Source organism: Danio rerio, chromosome 5 (assembly GCF_049306965.1).
Source record: "Danio rerio strain Tuebingen ecotype United States chromosome 5, GRCz12tu, whole genome shotgun sequence".
Lineage (NCBI taxonomy): Eukaryota > Metazoa > Chordata > Actinopteri > Cypriniformes > Danionidae > Danio > Danio rerio.
Genome location: NC_133180.1, coordinates 20,713,191 through 20,727,414, shown reverse-complemented (window position 1 = coordinate 20,727,414; position 14,224 = coordinate 20,713,191). Strand labels below are relative to the sequence as shown.

The 14,224-nt window shown below is 34.7% G+C and overlaps 2 protein-coding genes across 3 annotated transcripts in view; one reads left to right on the top strand and one right to left on the bottom strand.

The window, feature by feature from the left end:
• Positions 1-14,224, bottom strand: part of sgsm1a (small G protein signaling modulator 1a) — a 131,229-nt gene that overhangs the window by 94,939 nt on the left and 22,066 nt on the right. The gene's annotated exons all lie outside the window — the stretch shown is intronic.
• The window catches only part of slc6a4b (solute carrier family 6 member 4b), a 40,102-nt gene that overhangs the window by 8,065 nt on the left and 17,813 nt on the right, over positions 1-14,224 (top strand). Inside the window, exons 2-3 of one of the 2 annotated variants that reach the window (XM_073951028.1) lie at positions 2,330-2,409; positions 13,239-13,373. In XM_073951028.1, the coding sequence (XP_073807129.1) occupies positions 13,265-13,373 (109 nt within the window). In that variant the 5' untranslated portion in view covers positions 2,330-2,409; positions 13,239-13,264. Of the gene's footprint in view, positions 1-2,329; positions 2,410-10,587; positions 10,839-13,238; positions 13,374-14,224 lie in introns of those variants that run through there. The other variant, NM_001177459.1, reaches the window with a different exon arrangement.

The window sequence follows — 14,224 nt, the reverse complement described above, 5'->3', positions numbered from 1 at the left end:
TAAACTAAACTAATAAAAATTTTGATTCCCAAAGAACCTTTTATCCAACAGTTTTTAAAGAAATCATGTATTATTAGAGTGAAGAACATTTTAATTTAAAGATCCTTTTTCCACTTTCATGAATGTAATAGGTTCTTTATGGAACCATTAATGCAATAACAAACATTCTTGCTGCCTAAATTTTTAAGTTGAATCACATAAACTTTTCTAGTCATTTCAAACTACATCAAGGGCCCTTAGAATCGTCCTAACCTCCCAAAACCCTGCCAGGCCTGTCCCCAACGCCACCTGTACAGTAAAAAAGTTGAATCAACTTACATCACAGTGACTAAAAATATTAAGTTCAACAAAACCATTTAGTTGAAACCTGATTAACATATTAAATTAAGTTAAAGCAACATCAAAATATTTGTTGTCTTGACTTTTTGTCATTGCATTTTTTACAGTGTGATATAACTAACAGCTGGGTGTTCAACTGTTACTCAAATCTTTTGAAAATGAGCAAAAAAAATAACAAGTCACAACTAGGAATTGTGCATTTCAATGTGTTGCAAAGTCCCTTTGCATTGTATGAAATAATTTGTATAAAAATGTGCGATATTTAAAAGGAGGCGTGGCACCCAACCCTGCCCCTAAACCCAACCGTCATTGGGTGATGAGTAAATCGTGCTAAATTGTACAAATTAGATCTTATGAATTCATACTAATTAGCCACTAAATCAAAAAGTTACGAATTGCCATGAGATTGCGTTGAATATTCGCTACATCACAGCTATTCTGTAAATGTGTTTTCATCTTGCTTTATTCACATTAACCCTTTTCGCCCAAAGTCAAAACCACTTCAAGCGAGTGTAAAAACGTTAAGTGAATGAAAGTTATTTTACTTAAAATTGGGTGTATGCACTTGTTTCTCAAGCTATATTTCAAAATGTGCATTAACACAGGATGATGGAAGCACTATTATATATGTAAATATTCACATTTTTGCCAAGATGAAATTCAATATCATAGACCATTTCAAATATTTTATATCACTGTTTAAATGTTCTACACAAAACAATCCATACATTAAACAGGAATTCATAAGTAAGTGCTTGTATATTGACTGTGAATAAATCAGAAAACCTGGCAGGCCGTTCCAAAGTTTCTGGTTTTATTTTAGGTCTCAGGGATGTAATTTGCAGTGTAAAAGCTTATATGTGCAGAGCCAAAATAACTTCTTCCTATTACATTTGCCTGGTGTAATGTAGTTAGCTGCCTTTTAGCCCACACTTTTTATCCAAAGCTTCTTCAAGTGTGTAATCCATTACTCAAGCAGAATGCAGCTTTCAGATATTGTTTCTTTTTGAACACAACCCAAAAAGGACTCAAAGGATTTATCCACTCAAGTTTACACACAACTAGGCCAAAAGACATGCGCAAACTAATTGGGTGAAAAACTTTGAAAGTATAGGTTAAGTGGTTTGTAATTAGGAGGAGTGACATCAGTACCGGTCAGTGACAGGTAGCACTTGAAATAGGAGCGAAAGGCTAAAAATAAAGTCATTGTCGGATTTTGTTACAGGACTGCAGACAAATGGGGTCTTCTTCCAATGACAAGTTCAAGTTACAGTTAAATAACTTCTAAGGTGGGAGAAGATATTTATTTGTTAAAGAGCACAGGAAGTGGTTTTAAGCCAGCTTCTGTTAGAATTAGTCTGTAGGACTGTAAAGCTGTGAGTTTGGTTTTATTTTTGCTGTCTTCTGAAACTTTCATTATTTTAAATAATACTAACGTTCTCTCAGGCCACTTTACATTTTGACATGGTGTCAGTGAAAAAGGAAATTTAGTCTGCAGTATGGTACAAGCAAGCAATGCCAAATATTCAGTGATTATGGTTGCAGCAGTAAAGGCCATGAAACATGCTTTGTGTCAAATCAAATTGCTGTGATCCTATTTTAAAATCATTCGAATGTTATTTGAAGCAAAAGTAGAGTTCAACTTAAAGGAGTTCACCTATCACTTGTCACAAACCTGTTTTAGTTTCTTTCTTCAGTTCAACACACACAAAAAATATATATTTTCAAAGAATGTAAAATAATGTATTCATTTTCCTTCGGCTTAGTTTCTTTATTCATCAGGGGTAACCACAGCGGAATGAACCGCCAACTTATCCAGCATATGTTTTAGACAGCGGATGACCTTCTAGCTGCAACCCAGCACTGGGAAACACTTATACACTCTTACATGCACACACAAACACAACAGACAATTTATTTAGTTAGAAAGTCCAAAAATATAAAACTTAACTTTTACCATACACCACATTGCTTTTAATGCCAACCGCAGAAGTCTTTGGCTAAGGGAGCTGAATGGAGTGAGGACCTAAACTAAAAATGCTTGACTTTGCAGTTCTCATTTCATATCAGGTAAGTTCACGTTTTGCTAAATCATACACATTACTCATTTTTGATTGCAGCAATTATTTCAGCAAGAATAGTTAATAATGGTTAATTAAACTGCGGACACTGAATGCTAAGAATGAAATGTAAAAGTGTAAGTTCACATACCCTGCCGTACAGGTGCAGTTCGCTGTCAGAATGCAGTTGTTTTGCTTGTTGATGATTACCCAGGCCTTGTATAGCTCCATCTTCTTTCTTTGCCAATGTCTAGGCAGAACCTCGGTTTTTAGCACTACATAGTTTTGAATCTGGTAATCATGGAACATTATTTTTTGCATATGACCACACAGAACAAAATTGTTGACATCCAAGGACTAGTAGGCCTTTAACTTCTCTCTTATAAAATCACTTGGAGTCTCATTAAGATATACTTGTATATTTCAGACTAAATGCTTGGCCATTTTGGCTTATCCAATATCTATTGCACTGTTAAAAAAATTAGTTAAATTTACGGAAAATCCCAAACCAGAACAATACAAAACACTCTACTGAAATATTAGCTCCCAATAACAAAATAAAGGAAAAGAAAGAGATTGTATGAACTTTAAGCTACTTAATATATTCATACTGCAATGCATGCTGGGATTTTTGTACTTTGCTGGCACCCAGCATGCATTGCAACATGAATGAATTAAGCAGCTTTTTTTTTGCAACCGTGGTTGAGGTTCATATCCTGATTCTTGATGTATGTGTGTCATAATGTGCAGCTGGAGCTTTCAAGGTTTTGTGCATGAAACTAATGGAATTATAATTTCTTTTAATTCCTTGATAATTGTTTGTTGAACCTTCATGGGAAGCTGTAACATATCCCAAACAATATCAAATAAAACTATTTTCTATGGCCTAACTTATAAAATACTAGAAATCATTTATGTTACGATGAAGTACATACTGTATAGTTTGTCATTGCCTTTCTTGTTATAACTGGTGAGTTTCAGAAACACAGTTATAACAGCCAGAGAAACATTAAGACAGAAGAGTACAGGTTCAAGAGCCCAAATAAAGCAGCCTCTGAACTCCATGATGGTGTGGTCAAATGAAATATTTTTAATAAAATTATAAACCTCTGTTAATTATCTAATATTCTTGCAGATATGAGAGAATTGAAGTCAAACTGTAATCATTGAAGCTGCTGTTATTTAATGGAGTTGTTTAATCTTCTTTTAATTCAGTTGGTTTGGTGTGAGGCTGTGTCGGTAGTTTTATTTCTTGATTTTTCCTTCAGTGATTGTGCTTGTTAACAGCAGATGTTCATCAGTGTCTGAATTCAGCCATTTGTGGACATTCACTCTGTCTAGTGGACTAAACTAATTGACTAATTTAGGGACTAGTGAATGAGGTAGTGTGGTGAGATTTTAGACACTGATTAGTTTCTCGAAAGGTAAGATCTGTTACAGCTATTTTCCGTATTTTGTACAGGAATCAGCTGCTAATCATTTAACAGGTTTTCACTGTAGACTGTACAGGCTTTTACTGTTAAAAATCACAGACATTTATTTACAGTGTGGGAGGGTGCTATCGCAAATGAACCTGTCAGATGAACGCCACTCACTTTAACACTAATTTTGCCAAATATCTGTGCTTATCACCGGATGACAAGCTGTTATAATACGCTGAAAGCATTTTGTAAATAATATATATAATATGTAATCAATATAACTTATTTCTTACACAATACCAAACTCTGTACAGCATCGGATGTCATTCCCTCACAGTAAATGCTAGTGCTCTCGTTTTTTTTCTGCAACCTCGCTACGCACGTATCCTGGATGAACATAGTAATCCATCTATAATATTCATATTTAAGTTTATTTAATGATTTATTTTTGAGTTATTAAAAATATAATATCCTATAAGGTTTATTTGGTTTCACATATATAAGTACAGTACATAAAACAATTAAGTTTTTCACAAAAACTAAAGAATTTTGTTGATTTAGCTTATTTTAAATAAGTAGTTTGAACAAGCAGCAAAAATCCCTTTTGAGAGCACACTCCTCAGAACTCAATGCATTCTGGTTAGAAAGTTTGTCTGACTTTGATCTGCACTTCACAATCCTTTGCTACCATAACAGCAATATGAGACCAGACAGATGAGATGACAAGCAAGCTTTGCAGTAGACTTCTACCCTTCTAAGTCTGACTGTTTTGTGTACTCGTGGACTTAACAGACATGTGTACACAGACATTCAAGCGTAATACTTGGGATGCACTGTAAAAAGTGATTAGCTGACTTTACTTTAAAAAGTGAGTAAAGCTGTTACCTTAAAGCTGCTGTAAGTTATTGACTCGTCCAAAGCATAAAAATACCATAGTATATATGCAGATATTTAAGAAACATTCTAAGTGAACATTCTTGTTTATCTGAAAAACAATGCTGAAGTCAAATATTCTGCTTTGCAACCTCCGGTGGACAGTAGCAGACTCCAAAATAAGACGCAGATTTAGGGCCCTATCATACACCCGGCGCAATGTGACGCATGGCGCAGCGCAATAGTCTTTTGCTACTTTCAGCTCGGTGCAAGGGTCATTTTGAGGTGTTGCGCCACACTGTTTTAATGGCAAATGCATTTGTGCTTGTATGTGCACTTATAGGCGTTCTGGTCAAAAAAAGCAGGCGTGTTTTGGCGCGTTGCTATTTTGAGAAACTGTAAATAGTCTGTTCTTTAGACCAGAACAAAGTCGGTCTATTGTCTGGCGCAAAGTGCACCTGGCTTACACACTACACACAAGATGTAGAGCAATACGCAAATATCTTTACATATGAAAAAGATATAATATATTAAGGATATATATATTAAGGATATATATATATTAAGGATATAAATAGGATATATATATATATAAAGGATTAAAATATTACAAAACATATTAATTTCTAGCCTACATGAATTTAAAAACCACTGCCTTCATACTTTCTTTATCTCGGGAGGCTTTTTCAGTTCATTCAATTTGCTTTTGTATAATGTTATTATTAGTATTATTTATTATATGCATATTTATATTTTTTTATTAAAAACAAGCTTAGATTTGTCCACCTGTCAGGTTTTAGACCATATGGGGCATAGCGGCAGGCGTATTTGGAAATAACTCAGTATTTTGACCACACTTTGTTATTATTGTTCATTTATTCGTTTGCTGGAAATTAGAACTGAATTTAGAAAAAGTCTTTAAACAAATCTTTGCGCTTAATAAACGAAATTATTTATTTATAGGCTAATTGATGTCTGTGCGTTAAGGTTTCTCTATCCACGAGAACAAAAGCGAAAGTGAACTTACTTTACGTCCTGTAAATAGTGAATGCGCTTATGGCGCGATGCAGCTGGCTCTTAAAGGGAATGGGAGATGAGACTCTGATTGGTTTATTCTCAAAACACACCTATAAATCATTAAGAAAATAAACTCAACCCTTTTAGACCATGCGCCACAGCGCAAAGCAGATTTTCCCATCCTTAAATTAACAAAAATGCATTCTGACACGCCCTGAAAGCGTTTACGCCCTGCGTTTTTTGCTCTGCGCATGGACCGTCAAAATAGAGCCCTAAGAGTTCCACATGAGGTGGTTATTAATTAGCAAATAATATAAATATTACATGCGTAAACATTAGGTGAGCAGGTTACATTGTACTTGCATGTCCAAACAACACGCTATGACGAGATTTGCAGTGATAAGCAATTTGGCTGATTGTACCAGACGAAACAGAAATTTAAATACAGCCATTCAGAAGCACAGCATATACACTCACTCGTAAAAAATAGTAAGGTTTATACTCTAATTAATACATACAGTATTAAACCTCTTTAACATTATTAAATGTAGACGCTGAATCACTGATGTTGTTGAGTCTACAGTTGAATTTCAAACTGTTTATATCATTTTTAAGATCTGAGGTGATCTATCTGCTGCTGCTTTCAGTAGTATGGCAATAAATGTCATGTAAAATGGTATTCAAACTCACATTATTAGCATTTAACACTGAATACAGCACATGAGGTGTACCTGAGGTGATCATTGTCTGTTTTCTGTTGTTCAGCGGCAAGAAATAGAAGTGGTTTCTAATATATGTTTTTGGTGAGAACAAAAACTCCTTTTAATATGGAAAATAATCCTTTTATCACGTGCTGTTGCCTTTATTTAGTACACAATTTAAATCAGCCTTTAATTAGCCTTTAGGCTCGATAGTCAGGCGTTCCTATTGGTCCTCAATCTGGCAACCGGTGCTTGCATTTGTTTTGAACCAGGAATACGTAGATCAACCAATGGGAGTGAAACTTGAAAATGATCAAGTAAATATAGTATGTGCATAATTAAGTTAAGTCAACTTAACAGTTCCAAATTTCAACAAGTTCACTCACTTTAAGTAAAGTCAACTTGTCCCTTTTACTGCAGCAGATTTAATTGCTTAAAAAAAAAAAGTAAAGTAACCAATCACTTTTTACAGTGTTGGGCTCCTTGTAAACCCTAAAATAGCCACTGACTAGCTTAACTGACCAATCAGAGTTGAATATTCCAGAATGCTGCTTGTGTACATTCCATAAACCCAATAATGCATATAAAATGTAGGTTTTATTAATTTCCTGCAGTACAACTCACTCATTCATTTTCTTTCAGCTTAGACCCTTATTTATCAGGGGTCGCCACAGCGGAATGAACCACAAAACTATTCCAGCATATGTTTTATGCAACGGATACCCTTCCAGCCGCAACCAAGTACTGGGAAACAGGGTTGGACTAGCCATAGGGAGCACAGGAACATTTCCTGGTGGCCTGACTCACAGAAATGCCGACGGACCCAGCCAGTACTCGAACCAGCAGCCTTCTTGCTGTGAGGTGACAGTGCTAACCACTGAGCACCATGCCATCCAATTACAATTCATTCATTCATTTTATTTTCGGCTTTGTCCCTTTATTAATATGGGGTCGCCACAGCAGAATGAACCGCCAACTTATCCAGCATATTTTTTATGCAGCAGATGCCCTTCCAGCTGCAACCAATAACTGGGAAACATCCATACACTCATTCACACTCATACACAATTCACCTATACCGTATGTCTTTGGACTTATGGGGGAAACCGGAGCACCCGCAGGAAACTTACGTGAACACAGAGAGAACATGCAAACTCCACACAGAAACGCCAACTGACCTAGCCGAGGCTCGAATCAGTGACCATCTTGCTGTGAGATGACAGCGCTACCCACTGCGTCGCCCAGTTACAACCAGTCTGCAATTAGCTGCAGTATGGTTATCAGAACAAATAGCAATAAATGTGCATAAAGTATACAGTCACACCTGTCCTATAGATAAAGCTGTTAATGGACTTATTTTTTCCTTCACTTGGGCTTGATCCAGACCTCACAGAGGCTTCCATTTGGTGAGTCTAACTTTATTTGCTGCACTCTCTGGCCACTGCCCTACACGATTACTGGAGTCTCTATATCTGGTTAGGACTTTTTCGATTAGCCAGTGCTAAAAGCGGTGGATTTGATTTCAAACTCTTTTTATTAGGTTTACCTAACGAGGACAGTTAGACCACAGAGCAGATACACTCCCCTGGATCTCCAGCAAATAATATTACATCTGCCTGCTCAGGAAGCCAGGGAAACTCAAAATGTTATTCACACGGCTCTGCTGTCAAAATAACATGGCTCCGAAGCCTCACAATCCATTCTTCATCCAATATGGCTTAATGCAAGGTGTAGAAGACAGGTCAAGACAACAAACAACTGGAGTAAACAAAGATATATCTCTCGCAGCTGTCTGTTTTTAACACACACACACAAATATAAAGTAAAGAGTTCAGATTTGGGCATCACGGTGGCGCAGTGGGTAAATTTAATTTACTTGATACTTAACACACCTGATTCAGATCATCAGTTTATTAACAGTGAGATCCATGAACTAATCCTTGTGGGGTAAATAAGAGAAACATACAAAATGTGCAGGGTGTGGATGGCACGAGGACCAGAATTTTGAATCCCTGATCTACATAACAATGGCTGTCACATCTACATTTGTTCAGTTTTAATGTCTTTTATTTTTTAAGTAAAACTCATGCTTCCTGTACAGTGGTATTCTGCTATCTGATCTGATCTGATGTAATCTTGTTACTATATGTTTCCTTTGGTTCAAGTCATGTTGGAAGGATAATTGAAAAGCAAAGGAAAGATTGTTGAAAATGTTGTTAAATGTACAAACACATGGCACTGAGGTGCTCACAATGACCCGAGTTTAATTCCCTGCTCGAGGTCCTTTGCCGATCCTTTCACTCTCTCTGCTCTCAATGCTTTCCTGTCTGTAATCCCTACTTTCCTATCCTAATAAAGGTGAAAAGCCCCTAAAAATGTATTATAAAAAAAGTAAACTCTGGGTTTTGTTTAAGCTTTGAGTTTTTTAGTTAAGCTTTGATTACAGACGTTAAAGTTTCTTCATGGAACCACTAAAGTTTATTTTTAAATAGAGAATGTGTAAATTACATGTAGAATAGACCTATATTTCTTTATCTTGGGCTGCACGGTGGTTCAGTGGGTAGCACAATCGCCTCACAGCAAGAAGGTCGCTGGTTTGAGCCTTAGCTTGGTTAGTTGGAGTTTCAGTGTGGAGTTCTCCCCGTGTTCGATTGGGTTTCCTCCAGGTGCTTCGGTTTACCCCACAGTCCAAAGACAGGTGAATTGCGTTGGCTAAATTGTCTGTAGTGTATGTGTGTAAATGTAAGAGTGTATGGGTGTTGCAGCTGGAAGGGCATCTGCTGCATAAAACATATGCTGGATAAGTTGCCAATTCATTTCGTAGTGGCGACCCAAGGTTAACAAAGGAACTAAGCCGAAAAGAAAATGAATGAATTATTTTATCTCTACACTGTAAAAAAATATATGATCAATTAGTCCTGACATCATATGTTTGTAGGTCATTGTAACTTATTAAACTAAGTTAATCATTCTAACTTAATTTTATATGTTTCGCAAGCTGTTTTAATTCAGTTTAACATAATACAAGTTGGCAATGCGGTGGTGCAGTAGGTAGTGCTGTCGCCTCACAGCAAGAATATCGGTGGTTCGAGCCTCGGCTGGGTCAGTTGGCGTGTCTGTGTGGAGTTTGCATGTTCTCCCCATGTTTGCGTCGGTTTCCTCCACAGTCCAAAGACATGCGGTACAGGTGAATTGGGTAGGCTAAATTGTCCATGGTAATTGAGTGTGTATGGGTGTTTCCCAGGGATGGGTTGTGACTGGAAGGGTATCCGCTGCGTAAAACATGTGCTGGATAAGTTGGTGGTTCATTACACTCTGGCGACCCCGGATTGATATGGGGACTAAGCTGAAAAGAAAAGTAATGAATAAATGAATAAAATAAGTTCAATGGACTCATAAGGTTAATTTGATTCAGCTTAAAAATTTAAGCGTACATGTTTATCTTTTTAACAAAAATTAAAAACAAAAGTTGACTCAACAAAAAAATTAACAGATTTTTTTTAATGGACTTAATTTTTACCCAAGTACTTAACGATTTAACTTGAGTCAACTTAAAAAGCTCTGTTGTCTGATGCTTTAATATAGGAAGAACATATTAACAAGTAAAATAACATTAACTAATCTTAAATTATCTGTTCTTAAATCTGTCGAAAAGTGGTTTTAACATTTTATCTCGCACCCGCTTTAGACACGTTTAAAACAACAATGAAAACATACATGACTGACATTTTCCAAATTCGAAAACATTGTCAAAAAATAACTTTCAAAACATAAATGGTATTTCCTAAACAACCAATATGTGTACAAAAAGTACACACTGGCCATACAATTCTTTCCTATTCTTCTTAATATTGTCATTATTACACAGACAAATCGAGATATAGCTATTCATGAAGGACTCTCTGGCGCGCGCGCTCTCCACTTGAGTGGGCTGTCAGGAGTGAGTGATGGTGTCGCGCGCATCTCATTCGGTCACAGTTCTCGCGCTCAGGTGCGGAACTCTTGCTCAATCCTGAAGCTTTTACTCCCACCAGCAGGGAAATCAACACAGCAGCATGTCGCGGTACCCCGCACTGCCTCTTTTGCCCGCACGCCGAGTGTAACCCCGCCAAAAACATTCTTACTACTTTTTACATTTCAACAAACTCACAAAAGCCATTTCTTGAGCGGTTTTTGAGCAGTTTGCCAAGTCACCGGACCACCGAAGATGCCCCACCAGGAGCAGGTGATCGCTCACGGGAACCTCTGTGCCCCGGGTCCTCCAAACAACGCCGGGTACAACAGCAACCCGGTGCCAGTCATCATTCAGACAGAGTCCCGCGATAAATGGAGCAAAAAAATGGATTTTCTTTTATCGGTCATTGGATTTGCGGTAGACCTCGGAAATGTTTGGAGATTTCCATATATCTGTTATCAAAACGGCGGCGGTAAGACTTTTACTTCATGAACCATTTTAAAAGTTCCATCTAGATTATCTTCTATGTAATTGTCATATTATGTAAATAAATGTTAACATAAATGATCATGTATTTAAATGTGAGGAGTTTAGATGCAAAAACCTCAAAGTGCCGTCTGAAATTTCAACCGAAAATAAAAAATGTTCTTAGCCTTTTGTTTATGTTGATTTATTTTACTTTAAATATCCTTGAAATAACATAATTTTTGTCATAAAAGTAAAATGGCTGAACAAACACATAAAAATGCTCATTTTAGATGAACATTTCAGATGGCATTTAGAGGTTTTTGCATCTAAACTATTCATGCAAAATGACTAAACAAGGTAAATAATTTAAATGTGCAAAGGAAGATGTTTTGTTAGGTACACTGAAAAAAATAATTTCTTCAAAATTGTTGCTAACAATTTATATGGGTTTTATTTTATTTGCTTGTTTATTTTACAGGGACAATACATTTGACATTGTTATACAAAGATAACCGATGTTGTGTACATAGGGCATATAGCATAAAGCTAAACTTCAACAAATTAAATTTAGTAATGTTCAACTTAATGTGTTTGTTTAAATTCAGCCCAATAAATTGTTTACAACCACTTGACTTAAAAAAATGTAGTAAATCCAAAGAATCATCTTTGAATTTTATTTCAGTGTAGATAAGTTGTCCAAGGTGCTGATTATTCATTTTAAGCGTTTTTTAGAATTAATTTAGGTTCTTTTATTAACATTTTATTATTATTTCATTTTATTAACATTTAAGCATCTAAACAAGACTTTAAATTACTTATGCTACATTTTAAAACACAATTAAAGTCATGCCAATGCCACAAGCTCAACTGAAATAAAAAATAAATAAAATTAGAAAGTTGTTTAATCGAGACTAAAACATATTTAAACCAAGTTAAAATAACAGAACTTTCTTTTTTTGTGCGTATGTGAAGTTCAATTGATCAAAGATTTTGTTTCCATTTATTATGATGTTTAAGTTTATATTTACAGTGTGTAATTTAAGATTGAATAAAGTATTCAGTGTGGTATTTGTCTTTTTAAATCAGCCTCATTATATGTAACAAACCTAAAACAAAATGTTACTTTAATATAGGGGCTTTATCAACACTCTTTCGCAGGAGTTTTTTTTTTTTATCCAGTCACAATCTGATTCATTGTTTAAATGATGTTTTTTTTAATTGGTGCATTCATAATATATAAAATAATGCTTATTATTGGTTATTATAATATTTAAACGTATGCACCTGCAAATAAAATGTCAGCTGCAGTCATTAATCATGCTTGAGGATATTCATGCTTTAAACAGGGCAGATACTGAGATCAACAGGTGTCAGACTATACATCTATAACCTCACCCTATTCTTTTAAACATAGCTTTCCTGTTAGTTTCTGAAATGAATGATATGAAATGGAACTTATTAAAGCATAATAGCAAATATGGTTCTATAAAGATGACACATTTCCGTTTGTTAAAGGAAAACATGATGACTATCCTGCATTTTTACCAAGATTTATATATATTAAACATATATATTATCAGGCATATTTAGAACAAGTATTATGTTAACAATTATGTTAAGTATCTTAGTGCAGCTCTAAAACCAAAAATAAATATCATTTTAAATCTGTATACTTCTATTTCCTTAATTCAAATGAATGTTCACTTAATTAGATTATGTATTTTAATTAAAAATTAAGTTTTATGGGGGACAACTTAATTGTTTTATGTTCAATCCACTTAAATTTGTAATGTTGTCCCAAAACAAATTGATTGTGTGGAACTCTGCACTTTTTACAGTCTACAAATTAGTCACAACAACATATTTTTTAATGTTAATTTAACTTGAGCTAGCTGAGTTTGACTTTTTAGGTCAGATTAATGTAAGTTAAAATGACTTTTAAGTTTAAGTTGATAAAACTTAATTCAAGGGAATCACTAACTTTGACAATGTATGCAATAAATAAAGTGTTTCTGCATTACAGTCTTACAAAAATTCCCTTTTCATTATGTTTAAAGTCTGGATGCATGTAAAAATGAAAAGAGACCAAGACTAAAATATCATCGCTGACATCTTATCTCAGTGCAGCCCTAAAATACCATAAAATTATCATTTTAATTCTGTATACTTCTATATCCTTAATTCAAATAACTGATCACGTAATTATTTTATGTATTTTAATTAGTATACAGTAGGTCAGACAATTCCAGCGCTATATCTGTTTAGCTGAATGAACATTGAACATTTTTTCACCAATAATTTAATAATTTGTAAAGTTATTTGAAACATTAGATGCTATTTCTGTAATTTGAGGTCGCAAGTATAATAATGCCCGTTGTAAACCTATTATAATTGCTTTCTGCAGGTGCATTTCTTATTCCTTATGTCCTGATGGCTGTATTTGGTGGAGTGCCACTTTTTTACATGGAGTTAGCTTTGGGACAGTTCCATAGAACGGGTGCCATATCCATATGGAAACATATCTGCCCTATTTTTAAAGGTAGGATACAGTAATTGCATCTAATACACTCAAAAAAATTATGTTTGCTACTTGTTCAACCTACTTATTTAACATGAGCTGAATCAACACAGTTTTTGAGTTTTTGATTGTTGATTGTTTTATGTTCAACCCACTTAAATTTGTAAAAACTTATAAGTTAGCCAAATTTCTTCATGTTGTCCCAACACAAATCGATTGTGTGGAACCCAGCATTTCTCACTGTATATAATTATATGATCAAATAAGTCACAACAACATATTTTTAAATGTTAATTTAACTTAAATGTTAATTTAAGTGTAAGTTTCACTTTATAGGTCAGTTTAATGTTAGTTAACATGACTCATAAGGTTAAGTTAATGAAATTGAATTAAAGGCAATCACAAATATTTATTTAATGTGTAATGTATGCAATACATAAAGTGTCTCTGCATTAAAACTCTATAAATCAATCACAATAGATAGTTTCAGCATTGATATCACAATGTGATCATTCGCAATAGCCACATCGCAGGATTTACAATGTTGAGTCTGTATTATAATTGGTCATTTGCATATACCTTTGAGGCCTGTGATTGTATAATGAGGCACAAGAAATTGTACCGTAAGTAACTTTAAAAATGAATCATTGCATTGAATTATTTATATTTTTATTATTCAATTACTGTATCTGAACACTTTTAGAAACAGACAACGATAAAAGACTTTGTTTCAATAATAACATTGACTTTATTGTATTTATAAATGCTTGTAGATTGATTTTTAGATTTTGTGCAGATGCACTTTCCTACAGAATCATCCAAATTAGTCTAAAATTGTAAATTCTTTTATCTGGTGAAATTGTATTCACTCT